This window comes from Gracilinanus agilis, chromosome 5 (assembly GCF_016433145.1).
Source record: "Gracilinanus agilis isolate LMUSP501 chromosome 5, AgileGrace, whole genome shotgun sequence".
NCBI classification, from domain to species: Eukaryota; Metazoa; Chordata; class Mammalia; order Didelphimorphia; family Didelphidae; genus Gracilinanus; species Gracilinanus agilis.
Window position 1 is genome coordinate 29,094,523 of NC_058134.1, and position 16,809 is coordinate 29,111,331.

Below are 16,809 nucleotides of genomic sequence, written 5' to 3' on the forward strand. Positions count from 1 at the left end.
GGACAGTCTATTGTAGGAGACAAGGGGGAATGAGAGACCACCGGACTGAGCATGATTGAGACCCAGAGGACCATGGGCAATAGTGAGAGCTCCGCTCACATTAGGTGACAAATTTGTAGCAGATCCAGGCAACTTATTGTGGACTTCTTCTAGCCAGCTTGTGAGTGGGAGCAGAGAAGAGGAAGACAGAGGGATCACCCAGAACTAGGGCGCAGCAAGGTGTGGATGGTGACAGGAGGAGGGCTTACGGGATTAGTGTAGATGGCATCCTAATGTCATATTGCTTAATTAAGGGCAAGGTAGACAGCTGAACCATTGTTCTTTGGTACTTTCCCAAGCTGTCACCTCTAGTGTGCTTTTACTTTCCTCTCTTCAGGGGTGATGTCCTGGAAGGGTGCCAGGAGTAAATCTGAGGCCCTGGTGAGGAAGAAGTGAAGGAAATGGGAAAAATGGAGTGATAGACGTTATGGATAAAGGGATTCCAGAATTCTTGATCATGGAAGTAGATGGTAATGATAGCATTAAGAATGTGGATGTGATTGAGGTCATGGAATTGAGGGGATTGAGATTTTGGGAGGCCAGGGGGTTGGAGGTAGCAGCAGATTATACCCTGGAGTCCTAGTATAAAGGCAGGGTTTGGATGGAGAGAAAGAACGGGAGCCAAGTACTGAAGTCCTTGAAGAAGAGGGGATTCTGTGGGATCTGGTGCAAAACTGCCCCAGAGATTTGGACCGGGCAATGTACCTTATGGGAGTAATTGGGACATGGAGAGAGTCCAGAAGGGGCAACAGGGAATGAGGATAAGAAGATAAAATCAACTAGAAGGGGTGGCCACAGGTGCACGGTCTCCTAAGGAGAACCAGGCCTCCCTGAGCAAGTAGAGCAAGAGAGGAAGAGACCTCAGAAACGTGAAGGGAAGTTGTCTGATGACCAGAGCGTTGATGGGGCACAATGAGACAAAGAGGTGAGGATGAAAGAATGGAGAGTATTGGCAGTGTTCCAGTAGACATCCAGACAGTCCGGAGCCCTGAGAATGGAAGCGAAAGAGGTTAGACTGCTGACCTTGGGATGTACCCTTTGGCACATAGATCTATAGATATACTCAGGAATCTTGACAATGACAGAACCTTCAGTTCTCTTTTTTTCTTCTTCCCTCCCCTCCTCCCTCCCCTCCCGTTCTGTTTTAATATCAAAGAAAAGTGGCCAGGGCTAGGCAATCAGGCTTTAGTGTCTGCCCGAGTCACACAGCTACAGAGTATCTGGGGTCAGATTTGAATCCAGGTCCTCCAACTCCTGCCCTTTGTCAGCTCTCTTTTAAGTATGAGAGAAGAAAAGAAATTTAGCTTTTTTAAGTGATTCTTCCCAGAGGTGAGGTTCTGGCAAAAAGAAGTCCTTTTTTTCTGAGTCCTAGTCTGGGTTATTGAAGTGTCCTTGAGGTAAAGGGCCTGATTTTAGTTCTGGAGACATGGAGGACTTGTCTAAGGCAGTGATGGGCAAACTACAGCCTGCCGGCCAGATGTGGCCACCTGAAATGTTCTATCCATCTGCACTCAACATTATTCCTAATCTGATGAATACAGTGAGTAGGATACAATGCAATGAAACTTTGAAAGAGTTGCCTTAGAAACAGACTGACAGATGAGCATTTCCTTTCCTTTGGCCCCCTCTTTAAAAAGTTTGCCCATCGCTAGTTTAGGGTAAGGTCCTAAGCTGAGTCATGGAAATAAAAAAGTGAACTGAATTCCATCAGTAGTTCATCTTTAAAATTATATACATTTAAATATAGAGTTTATTAGATGAATTTAGTTGTTCGGTCTTATCCTTTAAGGCCCAGCTTTCACTACCTATTCAAAAATTGACTTTTCTCATTATTTCAACATAGAATATTCTCTTTTCTCCATATTTATATATATTTTACATACAACAAAGGTTCTAAAAGTTGATTTTAAAAAATATTCTTATATTTGTCTGAGACTTATTTAACATGTGCTAAACCTACCATTTCAAAGTAAATTACAAGCTTCTTGAAGAATGGGACTGTGTTTTATACTCTATATTCTCTCATAGTGCTGGATACATAGTGGTTCTCTTGCTTTATAGGTAAGAAATGTGGAATGACTTTGATCCTATGTGTTGGTTTGGTTAAATCCCAGGAGTGATCAGCATTTTATTCATATGGCCATAGATAAGAAATCCACAAAAAAGACTTTTGGTATTAGAGGGCAAGTCTGCATCACCAGCAAAAAATATTTTACAATTTGTACTTTGTATTTAGAATAGGGAAAAAAGATGATTAGCATGAATAAACCAAGTAAATATGCTAGTATAGACTTGAGACATCTGATATACATGGACCTCATATTTATTGCATGAGTTCTCTCAGTTAATAGTATGGAGTTAATTTACTTATTTTTGTCAGCTTTACATTTAATCAAAATAAAACTGCTTTTGTCTTTTTCTGAATTACTAAAAAATTGTTGGTGTTAAAAATCCATCATAGTCATGATTTTTAGTGAGATCGAGTTGTTTTCTTTTTTAAAAAATAGGCTTTAAACCTGGTCAACGAAAAGTTTTGTTTACTTGTTTTAAGAGGAATGATAAACGGGAAGTCAAAGTTGCTCAGTTGGCTGGTTCAGTTGCTGAGATGTCTGCTTATCATCATGGAGAAGTAAGTATTAAGAAAATCAGAAGCATTTTCATACTCTCTCCTCAAATAAATACACACACACACACATTAAAAACATATATAAAAAATAAATATTGTTACACGTTCTTTCCTTTGTAGAGTCTGTTGGAAGTTTAAAAGAACAAGAGTTATGAATTTAATAAAATAATAAATTATGGAAATTGCAAGATAATCACTATACATATTAGAGAAAATATCACTTGAAATTTAGAATATTAATATTATAGATATTACATTTTTTGTGTTTCTATTTTCTAGCAAGCACTAATGATGACAATTGTCAACTTGGCCCAGAACTTTGTTGGAAGTAACAATGTTAATTTGCTTCAACCTATTGGTCAGTTTGGAACTAGGCTTCATGGTGGCAAAGATGCTGCAAGCCCTCGTTATATTTTTACAATGTTAAGGTAACCTCTTAAGTTCTTTTTTTTTTTTTTTTTTAACCCTTATCTTCCATCTTGGAGTCAGTACTGTGTATTGGCTCCAAGGCAGAAGAGTGGTAAGGATAGGCAATGGGGGTCAAGTGACTTGCCCAGGGTCACACAACTGGGAAGTGCCTGAGGCCAGATTTGAACCCAGGCCCTCCGGTCTCTAGGCCTGGCTCTCAATCCACTGAGATACCTAGCTGCCCCCAACCTCTTAAGTTCTAATAAAATAAAAGGTATTTTGAGATTTACTAAAACCAACTAAAAGATTAATCTTTTGTGTGATATATTTTCCTTACTTTGTTGTTGTTTGAAATTAGATTTTTCTACAGTCATCCTCTAATGCCTTGTCATAGCAAAGAGGTGACTGTGGATACACACAGGTTGCATTGATGGGGTTCAAGCTCTGGCAGGTCTACCAAACAAATTGTCAGCAAGCCTTGAAGGCCTAGAGATGGACCCTTTACCATATGAGAAGCAACCAAGCTTACTGGAGAGATTCATCACTAGCATGGGCATAAAGTAATGGATTTTTTGGCTGTAACAAGCCTTGATGACTCTACTAAGTCAAAGAATGAATACAGTCTACATTAGGTTTACTGAGAAAGCCTCAGATCTGGGAGTAGATGAAGTATTGAACTAAAATGGAGACTTGTGCCTTTGCCAATGTATAATATATCATTATTTTCTAATTAGTCTCACAGTTTAAATAGCCATGCCTACTAAATTGATCCCAAAGAGTATAAAGTCTTGGGGTTTCCATTTTTGTGAGTTATTGTGGAATCAGTTTTAAGGAATGTAAGAATTTCTTGTCTATTCATTATACATTCTTACAGTAGGCTGGAACATACATTGATTGTTGGGAAAATGTTGGGAACATACTCATTCTGTTTAGATAAATCTATGCATTACTCAGCATTTTTAAATGAAGGGTTATGGATTAATAGATTTAGAGTTAGAGAGTTCCATAGAATTAATCTCTATAAATACTAAGTAGATAATATACAATTCTATTATTTTAACCTTTCATCTGAATGGAAGAAAGTATTTAGTAATGAAAAAATGGAATGGTTTGTGTATCTTATTTTAATTGAGCTGGAAATGATTATATATAATTTTTTTACTAATAAACTCCTGAAATAAAATAAATGTATAAGTAAAATGTGAAATTTCTACCTACTAACTTTTTCATAACCAAATCTCAGCAGATACTGTTTTCTGTATTTTCTTCTAATTAGCACTCTAGCAAGGCTGCTTTTCCCTTCAGTGGATGACAACCTGCTTAAGTTCCTTTATGATGATAACCAGCGTGTAGAACCTGAGTGGTATATGCCCATTATTCCCATGGTTTTAATAAATGGTGCCGAGGGCATTGGCACAGGATGGGCTTGTAAACTTCCCAATTATGATGCTAGAGAGATTGTGAACAATGTCAGACGGATGTTGGATGGCTTGGACCCTCATCCCATGGTAATGAACATTTGTTAGGTTATATTTCTAATAGTTTACAACACTGTATGTAAAAAGTTGAACAGGTTTTTTTTTCCCCCTGGGGTATGTTGTGCCAATAAAGGCTCTATGAATTAATTTAGAATGTGTATTTCAAATAAATTTGTACATACATCCAATTAATATATTTGTGTGTGTATACATATATATATATATATATACACATATATATCTATATATCTCCTTGCCTTCTGTCTTAGAATCAATATTAAGTATCAATTCCAAAGCAAAAGAGGGAGGTAAAGGCTAGGCAATTGGAGTTAAGTGACTTGCCCAGGGTCACATAGCTAAACAGTGTCTGAGACCAGATTTGAACCCTGGACCTCCTATCTTAAGGCTTGGCTCTCTCCACTGAGCCACCTAGCTGCTGCCAATAAACATATTTATACAATATTAGTCATGTAGTAGGACTATAAAGATGGCTTTATATCTCAAAGATGTAAGTCTCTGGGAAATCTGGAGTCTTGGGGATTGGGATTTCTTTTCCACCCCATAAAATCGGGGAAGGAAAAATAATTTATGCCAATTTTCTTAGTTCTCGTTGTACCTCTTTAATATACCAAATGTGATGAGCAAATTTAACTATGAATAGTAATTCATATCCCTAAACTAACAAAATAACTTGAAACCTATAAAGATATTAACAGTAGGAATACCATATAGTTTATACTTTTTTTTTCTAATTTCCCTTTCTTACCTTCTGACTCCTGTCCTTTTTCTGAATATTTTTTAAATCACTTTTCCCCTATCCAGAGAGTGTTTTTCTTCCTTCTCATGATTTAAAAATTCATTGGAAATTTTGTCCAGGGACATATAAAGAAAAAACTTGAAAAAAATTTAGAGTTATTTAAAAAGTCTTCATTGATGTATTTCTAGAATGTTTAAATTTTGTCATATTTGCATTAAATTATTTTGGATATAGGAATTTTATTAAATAATTTTAAAATATTGAATGAATCAACTAGAAAAATTTAAGAAAAATTAATTTAATAATTACAAAAATTTAATAACCTACTTTGTGCTAACTGTATGAGATAGTGAAGTATAAGATTCATTTCCTGTTCTCAAGTAGTTTGTAGTAATTAAGGAAACAGGAAAAGAGCATTTGAATAAGTAAAAGTCTTAAATACTTCTTCAAGAGATTGATAGAAGAGTTATCAAAAGGTAATATATGACTAATTGCTACAAGTGAGAAGTACCACATGGTGTTTACCCCAAGTGGGAGCTGGAGGGTTAAAGAAGTGAAAGTCCCAGGTCTAAAAGGATGAATGTCGTTTAGATGGGCAGAAAGGAGGTAGAAAGGGCATTCGAGGGAGATAGAATGGTATGAGCAAAAGTGGGATTGGTTAAAGGAAGGCATATTGGGGAACATGTGAGTCCAAAGGAGAGAATTTGGGCAAATGATTTCTAAGGAATAAACCATAAAAGTTATATTGGAGATAGATGGAAGAAGGGCTTAAATAAATACTTGGCTAAGGTGTCTGGAATTTTTCCTCAAGGTTATGAAACCTTTAATGTTTCTGAGCAGAAAGGAACATGATTAAGTATTTTGTAATAAAAAAAAAAGGTTAGTTTGGTGGCTGTGGCTTAAAGTAGAAAGAAATCATAGCCATGAAGAAAGAGCATGAGAAGCTCATTTTGTTCTCAACATAGGTAATATGTGTGTGAATTGTGATAGTGGTTTGGGGAATTAAATGAAAGGAAAAATTAGAGATTGTAGAAGATTTGACACAACTCAGTAACCAACTAGATAATGAGAGAGGGGTTCAAAGATAACCCATGTTTTGAGCCTGTACAACAGGGAGAATGGTGGCATCATTAAAAGAAATAGGTAAGTTGGTACCAAGAGTGAAATCCACTGGACATTTGAAAATATGGATTTAGAACACAGAAGAAAAATCAAGTTTCTTTGAATTTTCTAAGTTCTTTTCACTTGTGTTTACAGCTTCCAAACTACAAAAATTTTAAAGGAACAATCCAAGAAATTGGCCAGAACCAGTATGCTGTTAGTGGTGAAATATTTGTAGTGGATAGAAATACAGTAGAGATTACAGAACTTCCAGTTAGAACATGGACACAGGTTAGTATAAAAGCATGATTGTGGTTGGTATTTCTAAGTAATTTATTAAACTTGGAATTTAATTTTAATGCATATTTTAAGTTTTCTGTTGTAGAATCTGGATTTACTTGTATTGAAAGTGGTTTTAATCTGAATAAGTGATATTCAGACTGTACTCTCTCTCTCACAAACACATTACATGGGCATATGTGTGTGTGTGTGCATCTAATTAAATACATAGGTGGTTTTTTTTCCTATTAACAACTTGAAAGTTCATAGTATGTTCATAGTTAAGTTAAACTTCTCTCACTAATTTAGAAGGTATAGAAGTAAAATAATAGTGCTTTTGTTTGGTCAGGTGTAGTAGATTTTTATTGTTGTTTTGGCTTTAAAAATATGCCTACTGAAATCATGTCATGGGACATATAACTGATGATGCAAAGTTTAAAGCACTCATTTAAATTAAGGGAGAAGATTAGGGATGTGGCATAAATGCCAAGGACTTCTCTTTGTGCTCTCTACCTTTTTCATTCTGAGAATGGAGGAAAGCTAGTAAGTTGTGGCTTGAGTCATGCTATCTTCTGTTTCTCCTAAGGTCTCTTATTTAGTGATGAACAGAAAATGGTTCAGGTGAGGAGTAGATGAATGTTTTCAAAAGTTCCCCAAACTATTCAAAGCCTTATAGCATAGGAGGCCTGTGAATTCCTTAGCTACTAAATCAATAAGGGACATTTGTATAATCAAAATTCTATTATAATTTTTAAAATATTTGAACACATTTGTTTTAATTAAACTAGAAAAACAATCATTAAGATTTTTATATGACAAAACTCTTAAATTTTAAAGCTTCAGTGAAGTTTTCTTTGGTAATCAGTAAATCACTGATCTCATTTTTACATTCTTACAGGTATACAAAGAACAGGTTTTAGAACCTATGCTGAACGGAACAGACAAAACACCAGCATTAATTTCTGATTATAAAGAATATCACACAGATACAACTGTGAAATTTGTGGTGAAGATGACAGAAGAAAAACTTGCACAAGCAGAAGCTGCTGGGTTGCATAAAGTCTTTAAACTTCAGACCACTCTTACTTGTAATTCTATGGTAACTTACAATGAATTTATTAAACTCTTCTTTTACAATGTTGGAGTATTGATTTTAATGTAACTGGTGATATAGAAGTCTGATTTTTTCCCCCAAGTTATTTATGGTCCTTAATTAGCTATTATTAGGAAATATAGTAACATGTGATTATATAGAAAGAATTTCTGTCTTATATCTTGTATAATTTCTATTTTATTATTTCATGTGAAAATATTTAGTGATTTTGATAGTAAGAACTATTCAATTTTTTAGAATTATCCTTAAGAAAACATAAATGTTGGGGCAGCCCAATGACTCTGTGCACCTAGCACCAGGACCTGGGTTCAAATATAGCCTCAGACACTTTCTAACTATGTGCAAGTCACTTGACCCCAGTTTTCTAGTCTTTATCACTCTTTTGTCTTAAGGGGCAATACTTAGTATCTGTTCTAAGATAGAAGATAAGGGTTTTAAAAAAAGAAAACTTAAATGTCAGTTATACAGATGTATAACTTTAAAATTTTGATAAAGCATTTAAGTACTTAGTAGGTACAAGGCACTGTGGTCTAGCTAAGCTGTCCTTGCCATTCCTCATCTCTAATACAGAGCTTCCCCCATTTCTGTGCCTTGGTGCAGACCGTGCAGCTTTCCTTACCTGTGCCTCTTAGAGTAGTGCCTAGTTTCCTTCTAGACCCAGTCCAAGAGCCAACATCTTCTCCAGCAAGGCTTTCCTGTTTCTCACGGTTGCTCAGGCACTCCCCTTACCAAATCACCTTTGAACTGATCTTGTGTATACTCCCATCTGTACATATTGTCTCCTCTAATAGAAGGTAATATTCCCTTAGGGTGAGTACTCTTTTGGGTTTTTTCCTTGTTTTTGTCTCCCCACATAGCTTTTAGTTAATTAGTTAATAAGCAGTTAGTTTATGCTTATTCATTCACTCATTTGTACTTCCAGTGTGTAAAACAATGCTGGCCACATAATCGATGCTTAGTCAATGCATTTTTTTTTTAGACCCTTAACTTCGGTGTATTGTCTCATAGGTGGAAGAGTGGTAAGGGTGGGCAATGGGCAATGGGGGTCAAGTGACTTGCCCAGGGTCACACAGCTGGGAAGTGGCTGAGGCCGGGTTTGAACCTAGGACCTCCTGTCTCTAGGCCTGACTCTCACTCCACTGAGCTACCCAGCTGCCCCCTAGTCAATGCATTTTAATGAATTGATTGGTGTTTCTGTGGCCTGAGACAAATGTCATTACTTTATGGTCATATCTTGTCAAAAATATGTATGTATGTGAATATATTCTTTCATTCACCAAACATGAGTGGCAAAGAGCTCAACTCAACTCTGAATTTTTTATAATCCTAACAGTGAAAAACCTCAAATAACTGGAATTTTTTTTCTTTTTACTTTTATTAAAAAATATATTAGGTAAACATCTGCCAGCAAGGATTGATAAATTTTTTAAAAAAATTATTGATATCTTTGTTTTTACATTGTCTTTATTTCCCAAAGTTGTCCTCCAAGACTCTCTCAGAAAATAATCCTGTAAAATAAAGGGTGAAAAAAAAAAGGAATGTAAATGCCAATAAGACTAATGATGAATGAGTTTTAAAAAAAATGTTCTAGGAGAATGCCATAGATATCAGTTTAGCTAATTCTGATAACTGGGAAATGTAAACTGAAAACTTGGATTCAAATTTCACCTCTGATGATTATTTCCTGCCTATGTGATATGGGAGAAGACACATGAACTGTATGGGCTTTAGTTTTCCCCTCTGTAAAAGGAGAGAGCTGAATGAGATGGCCTTTGAAGTCCCTTCCAGCTCTAGATCTGTGACCATGTATTAAGTACTCATGACATACTTTGCCAAGAACTGTTAATGGAGGAGTTGAAGGTATAGAGGAAGAAAAATGCTGGGAAAGCATTGATGCATTGACTGAGTAAGGATGGGCAAATCTGAATAAAACTTGGGGTTCTAAAAAATCCATGGAAAGGTAAAAAACACACATTGGAATATGGCATACGTTTTCATTTTTAAACAAGTAATTTTTTTCAAACTTTAGAAGAAAGTCTTGGGATATGGAAATTTTTAGGCTAAAAGGAAAATTTATCTGGGGATTTTATAGAAATTTTGGAAAGTGTTCTTAGCTAACAAAGGTCACTACTGCAAATACATAAGGTTTCTTTTACATAGCTTCTACAGAAATATTTAGAGACGTGTTCTTGAAATGTTATATTAAGGGCTGTGCATGTTCATATAAAGTAGAATTCAGATGGCCAGATATAACATTTGAAAAGTAAGCAAATACACATGCTAATATAGAAATCTAAAGTCGATTGATTTTAAAACTTTTATTTTGAATAGGTGCTGTTTGACCATATGGGATGTCTGAAGAAGTATGAGACTGTACAAGATATTCTGAAGGAGTTCTTTGATTTAAGGTTAAATTATTATAGTTTACGTAAGGAGTGGCTTGTGGGAATGTTGGGGGCAGAATCCACCAAGCTAAACAATCAAGCTCGCTTCATTCTAGAGAAGATACAAGGGAAAATTACTATAGGTAAGTTGAAACATTTAAAAATTGGAACATTATTTAAAGTGGAAAAAACTTTGTTATTAATAGAAGACATTTTGATCAATAGAATATAAACATACAAAATGAATCTCTTTTCTTGATCCTAATTTTATTTTTCCCTCACATAGAGAATAGGTCAAAGAGAGATTTGATTCAAATGTTAGTCCAGAGAGGTTATGAATCTGACCCAGTGAAAGCCTGGAAAGAAGCACAAGAAAAGGTAATCATTTGCAGAAAAAGACATTCAGAGAAGTTTTTAAAAACACCCCCCTCAAGCAAACCAGTGGAAACCTCAGCTGAAACCCTAAGTATTGGCATTGTCACATTAGTGCTGCTAAAGGTGCTGCATTATGCTCTCTGGAGACTAAGTCTTCTGTTTATCCCCAGAACAGATACAGCACAAGGATTTGCAGTGCACACCTACCCTGGAGCACTCACTCCAGGTGTGCAAAGGCAGCTCAGTCTCCTTGGCCTCTTTTTCTGAGCCTGCCAATCAGGGTGTCTGTTGTGGAGGTGGTGTTGTGAGGTGCATGTCTGTGGTCAGGGAGTTGGACTGGGAGCACACAAACTTTTACATAGTGTAAAAGCATAGCCAGGACATGGCAGCCACCACTCCTTTGGACTGATCCTAGTTCACATTGGGAACATGACAAAGTACAAAGCTCAGTAGGAATGTGTGCTGAGCCCTGAGCTTGGTTTTATAAAGGATTTTCTCCAGAGACTTGAACTTTGGGGACGCAGATTAAAAGGATACTAATTGAGCCATGTATTCCAGATCATAAAACCATACAATATCCATTCAACAAATGGAATTACCCAGCAATGATCTTTTTTAAAATGTTGGTAAACATTATGATTGAGAACACAAAAATGAAGAAGTGAAGAGATATAAAATAACTAGTGTTAGGAAGCTTTGGGAGAGCTTGTGCATGTATACTAAACTAGTATAAAATTTTAACTTTTTATTATTATATCTGTGGTTATAACATTTGTAATTGAATGGAAGCTTAAATTTTCTTTTTCTGAAAAGTTCTCAACCATAATGTCTTCACAACTTTCATCAAATTAGACTACTAGTTTTTTCTATGTTATATGACTTTGTCCAATAGGTGGTCAATAGAATTCCTTAGAGTAATAAAATTTTAAGTGAATTGTGTGACACAGTTCTTGAAAGTCTAGATTAGTAGATTATAAAGGTTAGGAAAAGAGATTGGCCTGAGAGAGGCAAACCCCAAATGAATTACAATGAGCCAAGCAATCCATTTTCCTGTGATTTTGTTCATTTTGGTTTTTTTTACCCTCTCATCCTCTTAGCATTACTCTCATTTCTCTTTGCTCATGTTCTCTCTTAACCTTCTTCCTCTCCTCGTCCCTCACACTTAGGCTACACTGAGTTGCCATATTATGATATCCATCCCTATAACAGTTCAAAGTTGGGGAAATAATGGATTACTAAAATACTAAATTTGAATTGTAGTGTATAAATGGCTCGTCATGTGAATACCCACCCAGGAGTGTGGCTAGCAGCAAATTTATACACAATTTACAGTGGATTTCAACTCAACTGCATGTAATCTCTGATTTTTTTTTTAAACCATACCTTCTGTCTTAGAATTAATACTGTGTATGGGTTCCAAGGCAGTAAGGGCTTGGCAGTGGAGGTTAAGTGATTTGCCCAGGATCACACAGCTGGGAAATGTCTGAGGCCTAATTTGAATCTTGGATCTCCTGGCTCTAGGCCTGGCTCTCAATCCACTGAGCCCCCTATCTCTGAGATTTTGAGGTAGTAGAAGGGGACTGCTTTATGTATCTAATTTTAGTTTTCCTAAACCATTTATACTAATGAGTATTTTTAAAAGTAACATTTGAGGAAGAAAATCAATACTCAAGATTGAGAGGCTGCCATTTAGTAAACAAACATAATTACAAACTTTTAAAAAATAGATGTCTAAATGTGTCAGAATAAATTACATTACTGGTGTCACTCACTGGTAATTATACTTTTAAAAAATTCTCACAAAATTTGCTTTGTGAATCACCAGAATTCAATCTAAATATTGTTTTAGTGGTCTTTATCTAAATCTGATTTGGTAGCATACTGTGAAATGAATTTTAGTAATGACTTACAACCAAGTATAACTTTGTTATGTTTTTTACAATGTTTAAAAAAAAATTCAGAGTTGCTGTAGTTGATTAACAGCAAACTATTATTGATAGATAATTTTCATTCATCAACACAACAACATTGATGGATAAAGCCACATCGTATTTCTTATTTTTTCTTTCCACTTTGATTAATAAATATACTTATAGAGAGAACCTTATATGAAGAAACAAACATATACTTTTTTTAAAACCCTTCCCTTCTGTCTTGGAGTCAGTATTGTGTATTGGCTCCAAGGCAGAAGAGTGGTAAGGGTAGGCAGTGGGGGTCAAGTGACTTGCCCAGGGTCACACAGCTGGGAAGTGTCTGAGGTCCTGTTTGAACCCAGGACCTCCCATCTCTAGGCCTGGTTCTCAATCCACTGAGCTACCCAGCTGACCCCAAAACATATGCTTTTAATTAGATTACCCTTCTACATTTAAAATGACATTTATTAACACATACAATGGCAACAAAAATTAAATAGAGAAACACATTTTTTAACATTAACTATTATATATACAATATTTGCTAGCTAAAAATTAATGACCAAAATGTTTTATTTAGGTCTTTTTGGAGACTATTCTTTGTAAAAAATAATTTTACAAATATAATTTTAGTATAACTCTGCTATTTCTTATTCTGCTAACTCATTAATCTGGTTCTTAATCCCCTTCTAAATTTTTAATGATCTTTCTCTTGTTTCTAAGTCATCAGATGATTAATAAGAGTTCTATGTTAGGTAGAAAATGTACCTGAGTATTGTTATAAACACTATAGGAAAGCATTTTCCATTTTATGATACACAAGGTAATTTTTCAAATTTGAAATTGCACAATCACTCCTTGATATGAAAACATAACAATTTTCAGGGGGTCTATGTTTAATTGATATATACTGAGGCTCAGCTCTGCCAGTCATTAGATTTTTTTTCATGACTTAATAGCTCAATTAATTCTATGTAAGCTTTCTAAATAAATTTCCTTATAAACATATTCTTCTTAAGATTGAGTCTCTTTCCAAAATATACTTCTAGTTACTCTTCTTTCCCCTACCTTCTTCTACCCAAGGGAGAATATTAAGTCATTAGGATGATTATTTAGTAATTTAAATATATATTACTAATGTACAGGAGACTATGGAAAGTTTAATTGCATTTTTTCTTTCCAGGCAGCGGAAGAGGAAGAAACACAAAACCAGCGTGATGATAGTTCCTCTGATTCGGGCACTACCTCAGGCCCTGATTTTAACTACATCTTAAATATGTCACTTTGGTGTCTTACTAAAGAAAAAGTTGAAGAACTAATTAAGCAGAGAGATTCAAAAGTATGAATTTTGCATAGTAAATATTTTCAACCTATTTCAATGTTCAGTATCCCCGTTTTCTATACATACAGTATTTCACGTTGTGTTTTATTATGTTTTTAAAGGACTATGCTAAACTTTGTAGTTAACTGTTATATTTTTATTGTAGGGAAGAGAACTCAATGATCTTAAAAGAAAATCTCCATCAGATCTCTGGAAAGAAGATTTAGCAGCTTTTGTTGAAGAACTTGATGTATGTTATAGTCTATGTGGAAATTTATTTTGAAAATGAATTTTTAGAGGATAAGGATCAAACTTAATTTCGGATTAGATCATTTTGGAGGTGCCTTACAGTGCTGCGTGTACAATTTTTTTGGCTTTGTTTTTAATAGAGGTTTAATGTGCAACAGAATTGAGCTTAAAGAAATTTCAACTCGAACATAAAGTATATTTCCATTTTGATGAATGTCCAAACCATATAAATTGAATTGGTATTAATTGCTCTCTCATAATGTCTTTCTAAAACATGTAATTTAGAAAAAAAGTAATGCAGAATTCTGAGTCAACCTGATTAATCTCTGGTGGCCAAGAAATTGCTAGTAGGAACTTCTAATTGAAGGAATTGGTCACTGAAACAACAAGCATTTATTAAGCACTGTCTGTGTATCAGGCATTGTGTGTTAGCTTCTGTGGGTACCAATACAAAAGTGAGAGTTTCTGCCTTCTAGAAACTCACATTCTACTGTATCATTTCAGTTACATTTCTTACATAATTTTAGGTAAACTCAAATAAAAAGTAAAAGTAAAGCTTTCCCCTAAATGTTAAAAAGTGATAGTTTCTCAAAGATCTTTCTTATAAAGGTCCCAACAGATTAAAATTTAGAATAAAGCATAAACTTTTGAAGAATTTTATAAAAATAATGAATCTTTTAAAACTTTAACCCATTAAAATTATAGTTAATCTGAATGGCATGTTATCTGACTTAAATAAAAAGCCAGAAATATAACTTTTGTTTTTTTAAACATTGATCATTTACAAAGATATATTTTACATTTTTAGCTATATTTATCTAATTTAATTCTTGTCATCCTATTTTTGGATTACCAGACTTCTTAGATTGAGAAACATTCATAAATTAAATGTGTATGTAAATGAACTATAATTTCTCATTGATTACAATAGTAATCTCTCAGAGCTGCCTTTCCATTGAAAATATATATTTGTAAACATCACAAAGAATGAGAGTCCTTTGAAAATATAGGGGAAATGAAAAAATAAATTCTGATAGTAATAATTTAGTCTTTAAATTTTACCTGATCTTATGAACATGGTGAGATGATGACTTTAAATGCTTCAGCAGTTTTAATTTATTTATTTTTTATTTTGTCCTTATGGAGCCCCAGGGAAAACCCCTCTGTTTCCCTTTGAGTTCAGAGCAATCTCTTGCCACTCAAAACAATTTCTTTTCCCAAGATTTAATGGTTTTGGGATTTGTAGCTCTGCAAAGATGGTTTTTTATTGAGTTAAGGAATGTTATACTAGTTCATTGAGTCTGATGATTCGTAAACAAAAATAAATCTTATATGGGCCAGTCTGTGAAACATTTAAAAGTGTTCCTTTCACCCTACACTTGGAAAAGGAAATCTGCCAGGCCGCTAAAAGGACTCCTTTTCCCAAGATTTGGAAATATTCTCCTCTGCAGAATTTGCGTTATAAAAGGAAGGATTCTATTGTAATGTGAATAACTATGATACAAATAATTCTCCCATTCGGAGCATTGCTAGATTGATGCCTTTTCATTTTGCTATAATTTTTCTTACCACTTTATCATTAGAACATGAAATGTTTTATGAAACATTTTATTTTAGACATTTTCTTCTTTTCTTTATATCTAAGTAAAGAGACAGAACTTGTCACTGATTAAAGTTATATTTGCTCATCATTTGCTGGAGTCTGGTAAATCTAGATAGTGTTTTAACATAAAATCATGAAATTAAGTAATTTGAAGGATTTTAGAGATCATCCCACCCAGGTTTCTTATTTAAAAGATTGGAAGAATAAATGCCAGAATGGGTATAACTGGGTGGCAGAGCTGGATTAAGAATCCAGTTTGCCTGACCTCTTGTCCAATGTTCTTTTTATTATTTTATGCAGGATGTATTTAGTATGTAGTGTAATGGAATCCTTTATTGCTTTTTTTGTAAGGTTTAAATTTTTTTGTCTTATTATATTTATATTGATTTTTGTTTAGAAGGCAAATTTTCAGTTTTGTCACTACTTTATTGATTTCTCTTTAGAAAGTGGAAGCCCAAGAACGAGAAGATGCTTTGGCTGGAATGGCTGGCAAAGCGATAAAGGGTAAAGTCGGCAAACCTAAGATAAAGAAGCTTCAATTGGAAGAAACTATGCCATCACCTCATGGCAGAAGGATTGTTCCACAGATTACCTCTGCCATGAAGGCTGATGCCAGCAAAAAACTGCTAAAGAAAAAGAAGGTAGATAAAAATATGCACCTCTTACTTTAACCCATTATGCCATTAGAGCTCTTTGGAATTGTGTTACATTCCTTTGTTGATCATTATCTCTAAGTGAGATAGAGGGAATTTTTCTTATGAGGTTCAAAAAATAGCTAACAATCAGATTTCACTAGCTTGCTTTATCATATCAAGAATTTTCAATGTAAGACTATAAGTTGACCCCAAATCTCATTAATATGACTATCTCTTGGTGTACTATGTTTTCCTATAAATATTTCATACAGAATTTGCCTACTTCATTGAAGACCTTCCAGTAAACTATTTAACATTCTTCGGTCACCCAAGTAACAGTTGGGTTGTCCATCCTTTGTTCCTTGCTCCTGGTAATATAATTGACTGCCTTTATTCCAACATTTCCTGGATGATATCCCTAATGCAACCTTAGCATATTTAAAGCTGTACTTTGGAATCTTAAAGTATCTAATCAGTTTGCATAATTACCAGCCCCAAAGTGCCTTTCTTGCTAAAAAATCCAAAGG

At 34.6% G+C, this 16,809-nt stretch overlaps 1 protein-coding gene across 1 annotated transcript in view; it reads left to right on the forward strand.

The window, feature by feature from the left end:
* TOP2B (DNA topoisomerase II beta) overlaps positions 1 to 16,809 on the forward strand; it is a 79,726-nt gene that overhangs the window by 45,032 nt on the left and 17,885 nt on the right. Inside the window, exons 19-28 of the mRNA XM_044678054.1 lie at positions 2,547 to 2,668; positions 2,945 to 3,093; positions 4,350 to 4,581; positions 6,566 to 6,700; positions 7,587 to 7,787; positions 10,134 to 10,329; positions 10,473 to 10,564; positions 13,658 to 13,813; positions 13,962 to 14,045; positions 16,091 to 16,288. Coding sequence (XP_044533989.1) covers positions 2,547 to 2,668; positions 2,945 to 3,093; positions 4,350 to 4,581; positions 6,566 to 6,700; positions 7,587 to 7,787; positions 10,134 to 10,329; positions 10,473 to 10,564; positions 13,658 to 13,813; positions 13,962 to 14,045; positions 16,091 to 16,288 — 1,565 coding nt within the window. The remainder of the gene's footprint in view (positions 1 to 2,546; positions 2,669 to 2,944; positions 3,094 to 4,349; positions 4,582 to 6,565; positions 6,701 to 7,586; positions 7,788 to 10,133; positions 10,330 to 10,472; positions 10,565 to 13,657; positions 13,814 to 13,961; positions 14,046 to 16,090; positions 16,289 to 16,809) is intronic.